This window comes from Phyllopteryx taeniolatus, chromosome 9, assembly GCF_024500385.1.
Source record: "Phyllopteryx taeniolatus isolate TA_2022b chromosome 9, UOR_Ptae_1.2, whole genome shotgun sequence".
NCBI classification, from domain to species: Eukaryota; Metazoa; Chordata; class Actinopteri; order Syngnathiformes; family Syngnathidae; genus Phyllopteryx; species Phyllopteryx taeniolatus.
Genome location: NC_084510.1, coordinates 19,262,011 through 19,278,894, shown reverse-complemented (window position 1 = coordinate 19,278,894; position 16,884 = coordinate 19,262,011). Strand labels below are relative to the sequence as shown.

General features: G+C 41.1%; 1 protein-coding gene and 1 long non-coding RNA gene across 2 annotated transcripts; one reads left to right on the top strand and one right to left on the bottom strand.

The window, feature by feature from the left end:
• Nucleotides 1-675: 675 nt before the first annotated feature.
• On the bottom strand, nt 676-6,712 carry LOC133484055 (amphoterin-induced protein 1-like). The gene is made up of 2 exons (XM_061786127.1): nt 5,796-6,712; nt 676-4,853 (listed from the first exon to the last, which is right to left on the bottom strand). Exon 2 carries the CDS (start codon nt 4,813-4,815, stop codon nt 3,328-3,330), a length of 1,488 nt encoding a protein of 495 aa, XP_061642111.1. The 5' UTR covers nt 4,816-4,853; nt 5,796-6,712; the 3' UTR covers nt 676-3,327.
• Nucleotides 6,713-8,508: 1,796 nt separating this feature from the next.
• Nucleotides 8,509-10,081, top strand: LOC133483162 (uncharacterized). The gene is made up of 3 exons (XR_009790043.1): nt 8,509-8,570; nt 9,393-9,480; nt 9,604-10,081. It is a non-coding gene; the product is annotated as an uncharacterized LOC133483162 (long non-coding RNA).
• Nucleotides 10,082-16,884: the final 6,803 nt, after the last annotated feature.

Genomic DNA, 16,884 nt, shown 5'->3' with positions numbered 1-16,884 from the left:
CTGAACTGAATTATTATTATTTCAGTCCAAACAAAATGCCAGTAACTGGAATGAGTGGTGTGTTGCTGCACTGCGCTTTCCACACAATCAACTGTAGTGCACACAGCTGTGATGTGTTCCTTCCATTGTGTGTAAACATGGTAACGTGAGAGTGCAGCAGGATGCAGGCTGCTTCAATCATTCATCCAGCAGCTGGTGAGGTTTCTCACTCATGGGCGGCCAGTCGATATTTGCCTTTATAATGTCACGGTTTATTGCCGGACAGCAAAAGACCCTTAGAAGAGAGTGTACTAGAGGATTATCTATGTGAGGGAAGATCATGTGATTTTACAGTCCAAATTAGGCTAAAAAAAAAATAATAAAAAAGGCTGCACATGCAATATATACAGCACATGGCCAGAATACAGAGATACAACTTGAGCAATTTGTGCTCCTGCCATCTGCGTGCTCTCCCATTTCACTCTCAAGTAATCAAGACAGTCTGTATTAGTGTAATACAGTAACGAGCCAGCATGCTTCTATGCGATTTAGCAGATTGAAGTCTGATACACACACGTCAGGTCGGCTTTTTTTTTTTTTTCCTCTCTGCAAGTCTGTCAGCATTGGTATTACAAAGTGCAACTATATATAATTGTATAGTAAAGATAATAGTAAGTAATAATAGATGGACAAAGGTTTTGGGACATCTTGCTGAACAGGAAGGCAAGGCAAATTTATTTATATTGCTCATTTCATACACAGAGTAACTCAATGTGCTTTACATGATTAACAGCATTTAAAAGCAGCAAAAGACTTAAAAACACTACAGAAAAGTAAAAGGCAGCTTACGAAAATTACTAAAAGAGCATACAGTGCGAGAGATTCTAAAAAATGAAAATGCTCTAAAATTCTCAATCATAAGCTTTTGGAAAAACATTTTTTTTTAACCTGGACTTAAAACAAAATGATAATGGAAGAAAACAAGGCATTCCCTTATGCAGCTACAAGGTATGTGAGAAAAGTTTCAGGACTGTTGTCACAAAAGATATACAAACACAAATTACCAAATTTTGTGGACCAGACGATCAACCAGCACGGCTACAAAGAGCTCCTGCAGCATTTGCTGCCATCAGTGCACAAGAGGCGCAAGAGCTGTGGCAGGACAACTCGTGGCTGCCTCACCATGACAACACACCCGCTCACAAGCCCCTGAGCATCTGACAGTTCCTGGCTGAGAAGAGAATCGCTGTGCTGTAGCAACCTCCCTACTCACCCAACCTGGATCTGTATGATTACTTTTTCCTCTTTCCTAAGATCAAGGGGGACCGTTTAGAAGATGTGGATGATAATCAAGATGGTCGTGGTGAATAAGCTGAAGAGATGCACGGAAGAATCCTTCCAGGAGTGCATGAAGGTGTGGCAGAGAAGGCTGGGAAAGTGCATTAGACTCTACGGTGATTACTTTTAGGGGAAACTGGTGGTTTGTATCTGAAATGTAGCTTATTTCAATCCTGGAACCTTTCTGAGACGTCGTAGATACTGAGTGTATGGAGAATCCAGTTGTGAGGTCAGAGATGTTGGATCTTCAAAGTGGACCTGGCTTTGATCGGGTTATTCCACATCAAATTCATCCTAGAATGTCTTTATTGACGTTGCTTTATGCACTGCGGCACAGTCGAACTCGAACAGAAAAGGGCGTTTTGTGCACGGTTCCCATACAATTGTCCAAAATGTCTTGGTATAATGGAGAATTCAGATTCACAATGGCAATGTTATGGTCACTCAGGATGTATTTCAGTATGTTTAGTGTCGTAAGAGAGAGCCACATTCCTAATTCCGGTCTTGAGCTCAATAGACAGATTAAGATGTCTTTTGTTCATATAGTGTACCTAATTAATTGAAACAGTACATATGTTCAAAAGACAAACGTTATTTTACAAACCGCAGTCTAAGATCAGTAGACTTGATAACATTAAAAGGCAACCATAGCATTTATTTCTCCTCTGTGTGATGAAAAATAGCAGTCAACAAGAACAATTTCTTGTCTTGAGGATAATTTTTCAACATCCTACATGGTGATGCCACTGTTGTAATGGAGAGAAGAGGTTGGACGGTGAAGTAGGTCTGAAGTGATCAGTGGGAGTGAAAAGCAATAATGTTCCTAAATAAAACACCACAGCGATGAGCTCTTCAACAGGAATATTCCCAGTGACCTCTTAAATATTCGATGTGCTACTTGCCAAGCCTGCCCTCTGCTACTGGTTCTATTTATACGGGCCGCCATAGAACCTCCAGCCCTCGCCACCAGGTCGTATAATATTGCAGGCATTAAATCGGCATTAAAGAGAGCTGATGTCATCTTTTTAGCGTATAGCATTTCATGGATGTGTATTCTCAGGTTTGGAGTACAGACCCTTGGTATTGGTTATTTACATTGTTTTCTTTTGCATTGTAACACTGACACATCGTAACACTATGTAATTCTCACACAACATATACATTCAGTAGATTTGTTTCGACCTTTAATGTAAGGTTGCTACATTATGATGAGTAGTAGAGCATAGTCAACATGTCTTCTGAGTGCTTGGAGACATGTATGATGCATGCAAATTCAACTCAGTGTTGAAAATAAGCACCATGAGGGCTGAAATGCTACAAAGGAGTGTTAGGGCCACACTGAAAAAAGTGCCTAAGTTGTAGTTTTATGATAGGGTTGCAATGATATAAGGAAAATAAACAAGGGAATAACCATAATACTAGAAAGGAATTACCACAAAAACCTAAAGTCAAGTCTGAGATGAGCATCCACAGTGTCTTCATTGGTAATATACTATTACAGGTAATTTATTCTTGTAAAAAAAATTCTGTGTGGTCCTAATGGAAAATGCAAGTAAGGCAATTTAATAGAAGTCATTGCTAAAACAGTTTTTCTGGCGAATGATTTGAATCGTCATCAGACCTAATTTGTATGCAACTGTAATTTTAAGGGCTAGATTACATTTCCAATGTTATTTGGCATTATTACTTTTTACCGGTAGTACACCTTTCTGTGAGAGTGAAGACATCATTTGTATCCGGTTTTACTAATCTGTTGTCTGACTGCTTCTGCAGTATCTGTGTCGGATGTGGCCCAGGCTTGCCTGCATGTTGACTGCACTAATGTTATTGTGGCTATCTGGTTTGCTCGGGGTTGGGCGCTAATGCCGAGAACCTTTCAGGTCCTCTCTCTCGTTTGTGTCCCCTGAGCAAAGAAAGCTCCCTGGATGCCATTAAAAGCCCAGTGTAGGAAGGAGCTTTGTTCACATTGCCCGGAATAAAGTATTCCTCCCGCACTATGAACAAACACTTTTACACCATCATGGGGGTGTCTGAGCTCACAGAGCTGACAGACGCCTTTCTCTTTTTGTTTGCCCCCTTCCAATCATCTCCACCTTTTGGGTTCAACCTCCCGTTCTGCTCCAGCAGGTCCTTGGTGTCGTATGGTAAGTCTTTGCCATCCCCATTCCCTCTTTCCGATCCAGACTCCTGGCGGGTTTGGGCGACGCTGACAGTGGAGGAGTATAGACTCCCCGTCGGGTCATTCTTCTCCAGATCCTGACCTGGACAACAGGCGCAGCGGCAAGGTGTGAGGTAGAGGTAGATGAAAACCATCACAATGCTGATGAGGCATGCAATGAGGGTGGTGTACGCCGTCTTCAGGTTCTCCAAGCCGGCGGTCGTGGTGGTGTTAAAGACGACGACGGTGACGGAGAGGGTCTCGTTTAGGGTGTCTCCGGTGGCGTAGCAAGTGTATACGCCCGAGTCGTCTTCCTTCAAAGGTCCGAGCTGAAGGCTTCCATCTGGAAGTATCACCGCACTCGTGTTTGCTGTAGAGACCAGTATGTTTCCTGGCAGGGCCCAGCTCTTCACCAAGTCTCTCTGCTTGGTGTCGCAGTCCAGCACCACAAGCTGCTCCAGATAGGCCTGTCTATCCACGATCTTGACCTCGCTGCAGTTCAAATAAGCTTTGTCCAATTCCAAGGTGACCACTTTTCGTTTGGGATGACCCGCAAGGACGCAAGTGTGCTCATCCTTGAAGTCAACGACAGAGCTGAGATCTTTAAGATGCCACCGTGCAACCATGTCGAAAAGATCACAGCTGCACGGGAGGGGGTTGTTGTGGAAGTATAATCCATTTTTAATCCACGCGGGCAGATCTCGAAGCTCATGCAATGTCAGGGTTTTGATCCGGTTGGAGGAGACATCCAGCAGTGTGAGCGTCTCAATGCGGCTTCGCTCCTTCACCAGCTCCAAGGGGAAGCGTGAGATCAGATTCTGGCTCAGGTAGAGCTTCTGCAGGCTAACCAGACCCGAGAAGGCGGCGGAGCGATCTATCTGCGAGATGCTGTTCTTATAAAGTAGCAGCACCTCCAAGTTCTCCAGGGGCTCGAACATGTTCTCGTCCAGCTGGCGAAGCTCATTGGAAGACAAGTCCAGGTAACGCAGCCTTGTCACATCCACGAACGCCTCCGAGGAGAGGAAGGAGAGCCCGTTGTGGCTGAGCAGCAGCGTGTGGAGTCGACTCAGCACGACGTTTGTCCATTCAGCTCGGAGTCTGCTGATGGAGTTGAAACTGAGGTCCAGCACCGTCGTGTACTTTGGAAGAGGGATGGGGGCGTTGGTGAGATTTCCTTTGGAACAGCTGATGATGTTGCTGGCGCACACGCACGTCTTTTGGCAGTCCAGCGGGCCTCCTTTGAACTGTCCACTGGCGTGCAATGACAAAAGCAGAGGCACAACCAGGAGAAAGATGCTCCTCCTCAGTGCCGACTGATGAGGTATGTACAATCTCCCCATTGTGTCAGCAGTCTTCGCAGTGCAGGTGAATCATGGAGCTGTGGAGATAATCCGATTGATTACTTACTGACAATTGGGAGTTTTTATTTCTAATTCATGACTTGTGTCCAGGGCTCTCTACATGATAACTATAATAGTGACTGAGTAACAAATTACATTTGACATTTACATAAGAGTGCGTCCACCTGTGAGATTTTGTTATTTAGCGCTCATCTTTGTACGAAATGCACCAGAATTCCGACCTGTACCACTCTGTACCTGCATGTACAAAAGGCTAAATATCTCTCGCGATTTTATTCTCGTCTGTTCATTTTCTATAGTTATTGTCCTCGTTGGGGTCGCGGGTGAGCTGGAGCCTATCGCAGCTGACTTTGGGCGAAAGGCGGGGTACATCCTGGACCGGTCGACAGACAATCACAGGGCACATATAGACCAACGACCACTCGCAAAGTCTTCAATGACAGGAGGAAGCCGCAGTACCCGGAGAAACCCCGAGCAAGCTAAATTGAGACTCGGACCTTAGGACTGTGAGGCAGACGTGTTAGCCACAATTCACTGTGCTGCTCAGTCACAAAATAAGAATACTGTATAAATCAATACATGAATAAATTACCCATTAATTCTTATTTTATTTAGACTTTGCTTTTTTAACTTTTTATGAAATGCACCAAAATTCCAACCTTTCCTGCTCTATACCTGTAGGTACAAATGGCAATAAATCCCATGATATTCTATTAATGAGAATTGCTGCACTGAAACCTTGATGTCATGCTTGCATAGGAGATAACGTGCACACTGGACAGTAAATTGCATTCAGGCAGGTCACATCCAAAAAGTTCTGAATACTCGGCTGAGCAATAAACATTTCTATAATATTTCAAAATAAGCACATGCGTTTGTCCATTTGTTATCTTCCTCCTATCACCCCTCCTTTTAATTTGACCAGAATGAAGCGGAATTTTTTATTTTTTTTTTTATACCATGTGGTGGTTCCTTGCAGCAAGCAGACCAAAGCAAAGTCCCGGCTCCTTCAGTCTTGGCTCCAATCTCCGGTGATCCGCTCCTGCACGGGACCGACAAGTGCTTCTCGTCCTGCCCCCCTCTGCAGCGAGTCCATCACTCAAGAGCGTGGAGCACATGCAGCCTGTCCGCAGTCTTTATAGCAGAGGAGCGAAGGCAGCACGTGATGCAGTCGATGCAATGAATGTCACGTCACCTTCGCTCTCTCTCTCTCTCTCTCTCTCTCTCTCTCTCTTCCACTCTCTCCCCACCGCACGTTAATTCAAGACAAAACCTTGCAGTTCAACGTGATTCTTCGGGATCTCGTCAATGCACTTCGAAGCTATATGGCCCCGTTAAACATACTGAGCGATTGTTCTGCCTGTCATTATATATACAGCTGGCATAGATCAATGAACAAAGTTTGTTTTTAATTATTTGTGGCAAATAAGTGAAATTCCTCATAGGGTAATTGCTAGATTATTGATAGACTACGGCAAATTCAACCTTCTTACTAACAGATTGGGGTTACGTCACCGCAGGGACGGAAGTCTGTCATAAACCGAGGACCCCTTGTAATCTGGTTTCAGTAAACGTCAGCTCTGCAAAGGGGTGGAATTGATTATTATTGAACTGCTTGGTGTATTTTCTAGGGGAAAACAACAACAACAACATAGGGGGTGGGTGATGTGCTCTGTAGATCATCTTGCATTGCCATTATGTTGCAGGCAATGAGGTCAGTCTAATGATGACGACTTTCCTCCCGACCCATCTCGTTACTGTGGTGAAGGACGGGCCGAGTGTGTGCGTGTGCGCTGCAGCAATCTTTGCTGGACGTGATGTGCATGCAGCTGTGTGGGACGTAGAATGGGAATAGAAAATGTCTGTGAGGTATTTGAAAGGGGGAATATTATGGAAAATGGCAGGCAGCACCGGAGACAAGTGGTTAGCACGTCTGCCTCCCAGTTAAAAGATTTGAGATTAAAATGTGTGCACCAGCCTTCCTGTGTGGACTTTGCTTGGTCTCCCTGTCCTTGCGTGGGGTTTCTCTGGCTACAATTCCTCCACATCCCCAAAAACATGCATGTTAGGTTAAATGAGGCTCAGAATTGTCATTGGTGTGTGCGTAAGTGTGAATGTTTGTCTATATTTTCCCTGCGATTGATTGGCGCACCAGTCCAGGGTGTGCACCGCCTCTCACCCAAATCAGCCAGGATAGGCTTAGATTGTGTAATTGACAAGAGTTATTGCCTCAACATCGCGCACAAACTGATGTGACATTGAAAAACTGCCCAGCTTGTTAAAATGCTGTGGTCAGTACAAAAGTTTAAATCAAAGGCAACCATCTATAGGAGCACCATGGAGATATTTGAGGCCGTCGTCAGCGAGAACTGCAGCGGTTGTTAATGTGGCAGCGTAACCGCTTAAATGACAGCCCATCTCTCAAGCCCTGCAGTAATTGGAATGGAGGAAAGTCTCACCATGACTGTATGGGATGGAACACAAGACGTAGCGAGGCAAGTCTTTAATTAAAAGATCAAGATGTCAATCACACAGTCGGAGGATGGTAACATATTGAAGGAGACTTACACTACACATATTCATCTTAAAGCTTTCTTTGCTCAACATAGCTGCCAACTGAACACATTGCTCCATGATACATAATAATCTGTTTGCATTTGTTCACGCATAAAAGGTGTATGCCATTACCATATATACAAAACAAAACAAAATAGGGGGAAAAAAGGAAGTGACTGCACGAGTGAAACGGTACCTTTGAAAGAGTGCGACCAACCACATCGATTAGGGTACGACAAGGCACAATACGGCTGCTTATCGATTCTCTGGCTGTAGATACGATAATGATAATGCATGTTATTTTATTTTTAATGACGTAACATGCCATAGAAAACAGATGGCAGTACACAGAAGATGCTCCTCTCATAGTGAAGCTTATCAGAAAAGTTACTTTAGTCATAGGCGTCTTTTTGATAAATGTCTATCGCATTGACTTTCTCCATGGTGGCCGACAGGGGCAAAGGCGCTACAAACGGCCATATGCTGCAAATGCACAAATGAAAAACACACAAGCACAAAAACAACTGCAAAAGAAAAATGTTGCTATCATAGAAAACAACAGCAAAAGAAAAATGCTACAAAACACACACACGTCCCAAAACAACTGCAAGAGAGAAATGCTGCAAGTTCATGCCACCCAACGGAAGTCCGCCAGGCCACTAGGGGGCAGGACCTCCGGACAGTAGTGTTGTTTCGTTCGCGAATGTTTCGTTAAGAAGAACAAATCTTTTTTAGTGAACGAACTTAACCGAATCAGTTTATGAAATGATTAGTTCTTTTATCTTGGCCGCCACCCGCCGCCGTCAGGCAAGCGAGTTTATTAGTATATTTTGACATTTTTTTGAGCGGTTTTATGGTGGTATTTTACAGTTTTCACACTGTCCCTAGGCACAGGTTTTGGATATATGAAGCTCTATCTTTCTACTAAAAAAATGCTAGAATGGTGTAACTTTTACCATAAATTCCTTAAAATATAATAGAATAATAATAGAAAATTTTCATCATATATCTTTTATTTTTACTAAAATATGTCTGTTCCTTAAAGTTACTCTCATTACCGCCACATTCACCATTTTCAGATCAATAAAGTTTATTCAAAATCTGATTCTTTAATTCCCTGTGTCATTTTGTCTAGTCACTCAAGCACATGCTCGTCAGACATTTTGATAACTGGAAGAGTAAGTTTTTTTTCCTCATTTGTACCCTTAAGTCACATAATATTTTCATTGCATGTCATTACCAAACGACTTGTAGTAATATGTTTAAAGATTTTCCTGTAAAAACTTAATCATAATCATATAAAGATGTTGTACAGGACTAGCGAGCTAAAAGAAAACTTTAAGCTAACTCTACCAGCATAGCACATTTAGCTAAAAACTTTGAAATGTCATTACCATCACAAGATTAATAATTTTTTAATCAATATGCCATTGTGGCGGTAATGACATTTCTCTAGGGTATCTGACGAAAAGACCAAATAAAATAAAAAAATCTTTAATCAATATATATGGACATGAACAGATTCTGAGTCACTGAAAGATGACAATTAAGGTAAGGTAGGTATATATAGTTTTTGTGACATTTTATTTTTGAAAATCAAAAGTACCCGAAGTCAATTAAACACCCATATATATATTTATATACCTTCACTTTCTACACCGCTTAGTCTCACTAGGTGCACGGCTAGGCAGGGTACACCCTGAACTGTTTGTCAGCCAATTGTAGGGCACATACCAGTCACTCACCATGCCTCTTTCATATATATATATTTATTGCTTTGCTTTTTATCAACTGTTTCATATTGATAGCATACGCTTTGGTGTTGACAAAACTGTAACCATCATGAAAATCGGTTGAGAAATGAGCAAGTTACGACTAATTTCAGTGTCCATGAGTAATTTCAGCAAATCTCCTGAGAATTAAGATGGGTGAGCAATTAAAAATCATTAATTCTTTACAAAATACATTTTTTTTCACACATTTTCTGTAATTTCTTTCAGATGCCATCACATATGCGTAACAGTGACGACAAAGAGGAAAATGTGACAATAACCATTGACCCAAAAACGGTAACTTACTGCATTATAGGTAAGGCTTATTACAATATGAGCATCAACTTAAATTTCACAAGGCTGTGTCTATAAAACCCCACTGCTGACAGTGTCACTATGAAATCACCTTCTTGTTCCCTCTCCATAACATCTATGTCAGGTGTCTTCAAAGTGTGTTGCTAAAATGTGGCCGTGAGCAAGCTGTTCTGGTTACACGGATCAATGGTGGCTTCACGCAAGGGGCGTTCAATTGCAGTCTGGACGTGGAGGGTTGAACATCTGCTCTTGACGTAGCCTCAGAGTCTCCACAATTCTCCAATGATACCACAAAATGTCACTAGTTTTATTGTTGTGGCTTTTAAAAAAAAAAAAAAAAAAGTCGCTCGAGGGGCTGGAAAAGTCACTCAATATGGCGACAAAGTTGCTCACTTGGCAACACTGAGTTGCTGCTTATTTTGTAGCTCTGCCCCCGGTTGTCATTGCACGTCCCACCAAAACCAAGCCATTTGAACCACAGTGTCACAAGTGGATGTTAAGTGTCCTTTTATTTTGTATCTATTTGTATTTTGTCAGATTATTAAAAGGGTTTAGTACCCTCATTAAAATTATTCAGTCATCATGAAATTGTAGGCGAATAATGAAACTGATGTCTTAGTATGAGTGGGCAAACATTTGGACACATACTAGTACAATGTTGTCTTAAAATTAATTTCCTTCATTTTATGCAGTTTTTTTTCCCAGTAAACACTGTAATTTCTGATATATATATATATATATATATAATAGGATTTATTTTATTTTTTTGCTCAAAATTTCATTGAAACTTGAGGGTGCGGAAAATTCCCAAAATTACTCAGTCTTAAGATGTCAAAAGTCAATGCAAGAAACTTCCCTGCTAGCATCTTAGCAGTATTACATTGTATAGACATCGGATTTAACAGCTTAGTTTACTCGACGGCAGAAATGCTCACCCGTGAATTTGTAATATACCTTTTGCACGCGTATAAATATAATTCCTTAAACTAAGTAACTGATTCCATAGACAGATGTATCACCGAGCAAGGCAAGCATTTTCTGTTTTCGTTTTCCTTGGCTCATTTCTGGTTTACTTCAGAGAATTTTTACGTTTCTTTGAAAAATCTAAAAACCTTCCGTAATCTATGAATGACCTGGCCTATCCGTCTCTTTTTAAAAATCCAGCGTGGCCCTTGAGCAGAAGTTTTCCTCCCATTGGTACAACGGGACCCTGTGAGGCAGAAATGTTAATAACGCTGCCCCCACACACTTGTTAACATTAATTTCATCCATGCTCCATTTGTCGTGCATTACTAAATCCAGAATCTTAACTGTTCTCATGCCGTAGGTGTTATGTGGACTCAAGTGTGTGAAAGGTAATGCACCACCCACCATTAACAATGGAATGTATTTAGCATCCAGGCATTGATTATTCTTCCAACGCACATGCAGAATGGTTGTCACCATACAGGAGAGAAAATATGATTCCATGCTCACATCAAAACTAATGTGACTCTGCTAAATCACAGTTGTTTGTTGAACTGTGACTGATGTTTACATGTGCATAGTCACCATTTCACCATGTATCTGTCTGCTGACGTTCGTGGTTCGACTTCTGCCACATGAAAGTCGTACTGTCATGTGTTCTACTCCGTAGCTTGGATTGATTTAGTCAGCGGCCTTGCTGAAGGACATTACGCCATCAGATTTATGCTCCTCTCGTGAATTATAAACGAGCCGGGCCAAGCAGGTTAAAGTAATATCAAATGCGGTCGTGTCGTCAAGGCTTCTCTCTGGAAGAACCACTCACAGCTTGTAAGAACTCAAATGTTGTCCACCGTCTTTTTGCCACTCACTGGCGACTTTAAGCTCACCTATTCTATTATTCTTATTCTTTTGGTTGTAATTTATAGTGCTGTAGGTGTATATTGCATCATAATGAGAGGTGTTTGTGATATTTTTATTGCCTTAATTTAAGTACATGAGATGGAAAATATTAGAGACAGCTCTCATTATGAGACACCACTATAAACTACAACCATATTTATCAGACAGTGTCAATCAAACCTGATCATTGTTATATGACATTCACATGAATAATTGGACACTTAACATATTTTATCATAATACTGTAGTCTGTAGATAGTATACTGCATTACTGTTACAACAATATTAATGTTGTGTACACTACTTTGTGTGCAATATAGAGGATACAGCGACCCCATGCGGCATGTTTAGGGAGGCGTTTTCTTTTCTTTGTAATAGTAATAATAATAATAATAAAATCAAACCATTCAAAATGAGTCAGCCTTTTTTAAGGAATGTCTTTTCTGCTTATTTTCTTTGTAACACTATACTAGGAATTCATCCATCCATTTTCTATACCGCTTGACCTTATTAGGGTCGTGGGTGAGCTGGAGGTTATGCCAACCAACTTTGGGCAAGACACTCTGGACTGGGTGCCAGTAAGTCACAGGGCACAGAAAGTATAGAGTAGACGAGCAACCATTCATGCTCATATTCACACTTACGGACAATTTAGTCTTCAATGACCCTAACATGCATCTTTTTGGAATGTGTGAGGAGGAGTACCTGGAGAAAACCCACCCAAGCTTGGGAAAACATGCAAATTCCACACAGGAATCCGCAGCGATGATTCGAACCCCGAACCGCAGAGCTGTTAGGCAGACATGCTAACCAGTGGTCCACAGTCCTACCCACTAGGAATCCATCAAGGGAAAATTAAAAAAACATTTCAATCTTGCCAAGCAGGAAATGTTTTCTTTTCAGCACCTACATACAGGTTGGGGGTTCAAATCCAGGCTCAGGCCTTCAACATGTGTGGAGTTTGCATGTTCGTCCCATGCTTGGATGGGTTTTCTTCGACTACTCCGGTTTCCTCCCACATTCCAAAAAACATGCATGTTACATCTATTGAAGATTCTTAAAGGTGCCATATTTTACCACACCAACTTTTTCTAGTATTTGGGATGTCATATTGGCTCTATGGTGGCTCAGTAAACACGTGAAATATACATTTAAATCATCCACGCATTCCTGAGTTCCAGACGTTTTTCTGCCCAGAGGCCTGAAATCAGGTCATTTGAATTTCTTGAGCTTATCTATGTCACTAGTGAGGAATGCATTGAGTGCTCTCACAAGTGGGTCTTCTAAACGGAGGCAACCAAGGAGAGGAAAGGGGGCGGTCTTCGCCAAATATGGACAAAGTGGATACAAAACTGGGTCAAACAGAAGTAGTTGTGAGAGGGGCCTTTTCTGGACACTTGTTTGACAAGACCAAGGTGTTTTTTTATTTTTTTTAATGAAATGAACACTTTTATTGTAAATCCATGTTAGAGAGTCCCTCTATGCAGGTCTAAATAGCCAAAATACGGGACCTTTAAGTTGTCCTTGGGTGGGAATACAAATATTAGTATGAATGGTTGCTTTTCTATATGTGCCATTCGACCTACAGGTTCAAGAGCGGATGGCTTAGATATTATTTACAGGCTTAATTTATCACAAATTGTTCATTCATGTATGATGATGTTATAACATGTATGGGATTGTAAACGAGGCACCAAAGCATCACATTTATTAGTTCTGACTGTTGTTTAGTTGTTTCACTGCATTACAAACCTTCCTGCGGGTAAGTCTCCAAGGCAACATTCATTGCATTACTCTTTATCGCCAGCAACTTCACACCAACACCTTTTTAGATTTTAACAGACCTTAGCATGTGACACGCCTCGTGCTCGTGTGCGCGTGTGTGTCACAGTCATCAAATCATTGATACAGAAGTCATGCCAGGTTTCATTTTTATTTATTTTTTCCTATGATGTTATCAAACAATAAGCAGGTCAATATTATCCCACTCAGGGCACCTGTACCGCATCTGGGCTGACTGTTTGTTTGTGTAGGCGTCAATAAATCTGTTTTGGTAAATGCAATGGCATGAGCAAATGTGAGTGCAGCTGATATTGGCGTTGCTACTTGTGATTGGCAGTTGCGGCACTCTGGGGTTAGCGCAGCGTCCTTTTGCTATTTCTGAGTGCGAACGCGGAGTCTATTTTCACGGTTGCCACGGAAACCATTGTATTTGTGGTGGCAATGATGGGTGCTGCCAGGCGAGCGAGGAATCTGCTATTTTTGTCATGAGTCAACAGTGCACACCTCACACTCGCTTATGTCCGGACACACACACACACACACACACACACACTTTTCCACATTGTCTGTATCAACCTGCTTGGTCAAATTACATTGTGAATGCAAATTGATATTTAATTAATTGAGACAAATTATCCGGTTTGACTTAATTGGTCTTAAAATCATTTATTCAATACAAATTTTTTGTCTTTGTTCATCTACTGAAAAAGTATTGGCCCCCTTCTCAAATTCTTATATTTTGAGATTGTGTCCCCCCACTTTAATGTTTAAAATCATCAAACAAATATATACAAATATAAAAAATATCAGACAAAGATAACCTACGTAAACATAAAATGCAGTTTTTAAATGGTGATTTTATTTATTAAGGAAAACAATAATATCCAAAGCTTCCTGGCCCTGTGAAAAAAAAGTAATGACGCATTTGTTAAATCATGAATTAACTGTGGCTAGTCAGATTTTCTTTTCATTCATTTTCGCTGACCACACCCACCGACCTGTTCAATTAAGAAATCACTTAAATAGAACTTTTTTGACAATATGAAGTGGGCCAAAAAGCTGCAACAAAATGCCACAATCCAAAGAAATGATTAATTATTAAACTATGACCCGAGGGCAAGATACAGCCTGCTCCAAGCATTATCAAGAATTGTTTCTTTCATCAACTCAGCCATTTTCTGCAAAATTGGTTAGTCAAAATGTATTTCATTTTTTATTCATTTATCTCATTAAATAATTGCTTAATGTTGTAAACAATAAAATACAAAATATTAATAAAATAAACAGTGTTATACATACATTGAACAATTTTTTTTCATTTATTAAGTTGGTTAATTGTGATCAAATTATTATAAACAAATCCAACTCCAACCAACTCTAAATGCCTGAACACAAATGAGGAAAGAATTTTTTATTTTAAGACAACAAATGGTACTGTCGGCCGTAACCACCACAAAACAACATCAAACTTGTTGTCCCCTAAACCACACTTCGACTCAGCCAAAGACTAAAGGCACAGGTTTTGTTCCGTTTACACACACGCTCGCTCACTCTTCTTGTTTCTCCTTGTTTCTTAATACATTATACATGTTTAAAGATAAGATTGAAGAATTGAAGAAAGATTGAGAACTGTGTAGTACACAATTGTGGAGATGTAGATGTAGGACTCCAAAGTGCGTCACGTGGCGCACTTTGGAGTCCAGCACGAGTCTCCCCTCCCGCATAATAAAGCAACTTGAGCACCTTCATTTGCATCAGCGGTGATCCGGCACAATTACGACATGCAGTTAGCGAGCTATGCCTACACCCCGCTGCGATTGGCTGGCGACCAGTTCAGGCTGTACCCCGCCTCTCGCCCAAAGATAGCTGGGATAGGCCCCAGCACGCCGCCACCCTAGTGAGGATAAGCAGAAAAGAAGATGAATGAATGCCTACACCCCAAAAATAAATTTTCATTTCGAATAGTCCACTGGCATGGGCGTTTTAGAGTGCCTCGTTGACGACCGTGAGTCCAAATACGCAGAGAAAGATGGAAGAGCGAGGAGTTTTTATTTATTTTCTTTTTGTAAGTATGATTTGACAGCCAGTGTGTGGCTTCGGGCTGGTTTAGCCACTTTAGAGCGCCTCGTTGTCGGCTGTGAGTGTGCGCATGGAAGAGCGTATGTTTTTGGAGCTCAAACATGGTTATGTTTGTAGGCATAAGAAAGATGCCAGATGACGTGGCATCCATTTTTCCAGGTCGTAGTACTGGTATTTGTTTGACAGTTGAGCGGGGCGTGGTTTCAGTGCATTAATCGGACACGTCCACAGCATCGGAGAGCGGAGAGAATGGCTTGATTATTCACAAATTGAAAGCCTCATTTTATATACGTGGTGATTTTTTTCCTAATTATTCAAATTTGATGGGGTTGATAACAATGCTCTGTGGTGTGTCAAGTTTAGAAGACATTTATTTTCACTTTACAATGTTTGAAGATATTTGAAAGGATATTAAAGTGTTTTTGAATCATAGTTTGTGCGATAGTAATGGTTTCATCTACTAATATAGGCAACCAAATCACTTTTAGGAGAGCGTTCATTATTCGCGGCAGTTCGCTATTGGCGGTCAGGCTCGATCCCAACCCCCTGCAAATAGCGGGCCTCCACTTCATAAATCCATAAATTTGCCCTCATTACATAACAACTACTGCATCACTCAAAGGAGGGCTGTAAATATAATAGTGTCATATTTGAACCAAAAGAGCAGAGTAGTCACTCTGACATTATTCGAATAAACCTATTAGTGACTGAGATTAATCACTCAGTGCATGTGAGTTGCTACATGCATGGTTAGAGAGGTGCAAGGTGTGATTATCATTAAATGCAAAAGGTTGGCAACCTTACAAATGCAAATGGAGGGGGGCGGGGGGGAAACAGCCAGTTGGTAGGAGTATAGTTGTATCTATAATCGCCCAGATTTCATTGTCCCTTTGTAGACAGAGCAATGAGATGGACTGTATATGAAAAGGATCACCGTGGCAACAGGAGCCCCACTTTAAGAAGCTAGGATGGTGGAGGCTGAAGGCTGGCCTCATCACTTCCGTCACCTTCTCAATAAATCCTATGCTGGAGGCCGTGCCGATCCATGAAGCCACTGGTCAAATACCCACTTAATGACGAGAATGAATAAAAATGCAGGATAGAGAGAAAATGAGGCATTGTAACATGTGTAAATCCATATATAGGAGCAAGAATCTTAAAGCCACTGTCAGAAAATTGACCTTTTTTTAATGCTCCCTATAATATGTGAATAGGACTGGAATTTTTTCTACTGAACAAATGAATTATCTATATTTTTTTGTTTCTGGATATATAAACAAAATAATTAGTCAACATCCCAACAGTGCTATTATTATTAACTCAAAACACTGGTATCTCAAATCGTCTTTTCTCATTGAAATGAGTGGAAAAGCCAGCCTTTCCAAAAAACCTAACAAAAATGTTTGTAATGTGTTTTTTTTTAATAAGGAAAAGAGCATTGGATTTCCTAAAATACATGGTAATAACATAATTAATTTGAATGAAAGAAATTTTACAGTAGGGTGGAACGGTGAATGACTGGTTGGCACATCTGCCTCACAGTTCTGAGGACCTGGGTTCAAATCCAGCCTCACATGTATGGAGTTTGCAAATATCCGTTGCTTTAAGGGTGATAACACCGCCACTTAGGATGCTATTCGTTAGCCTGTCTATGGCGTTTTACATTGTGTTAAGCCAA

Coding starts and splice junctions, on each gene's coding strand:
- LOC133484055 (XM_061786127.1), bottom strand. CDS start 4,815: ATGGGGAGATTGTACATACCTCATCAGTCGGCACTGAGGAGGAGCATC.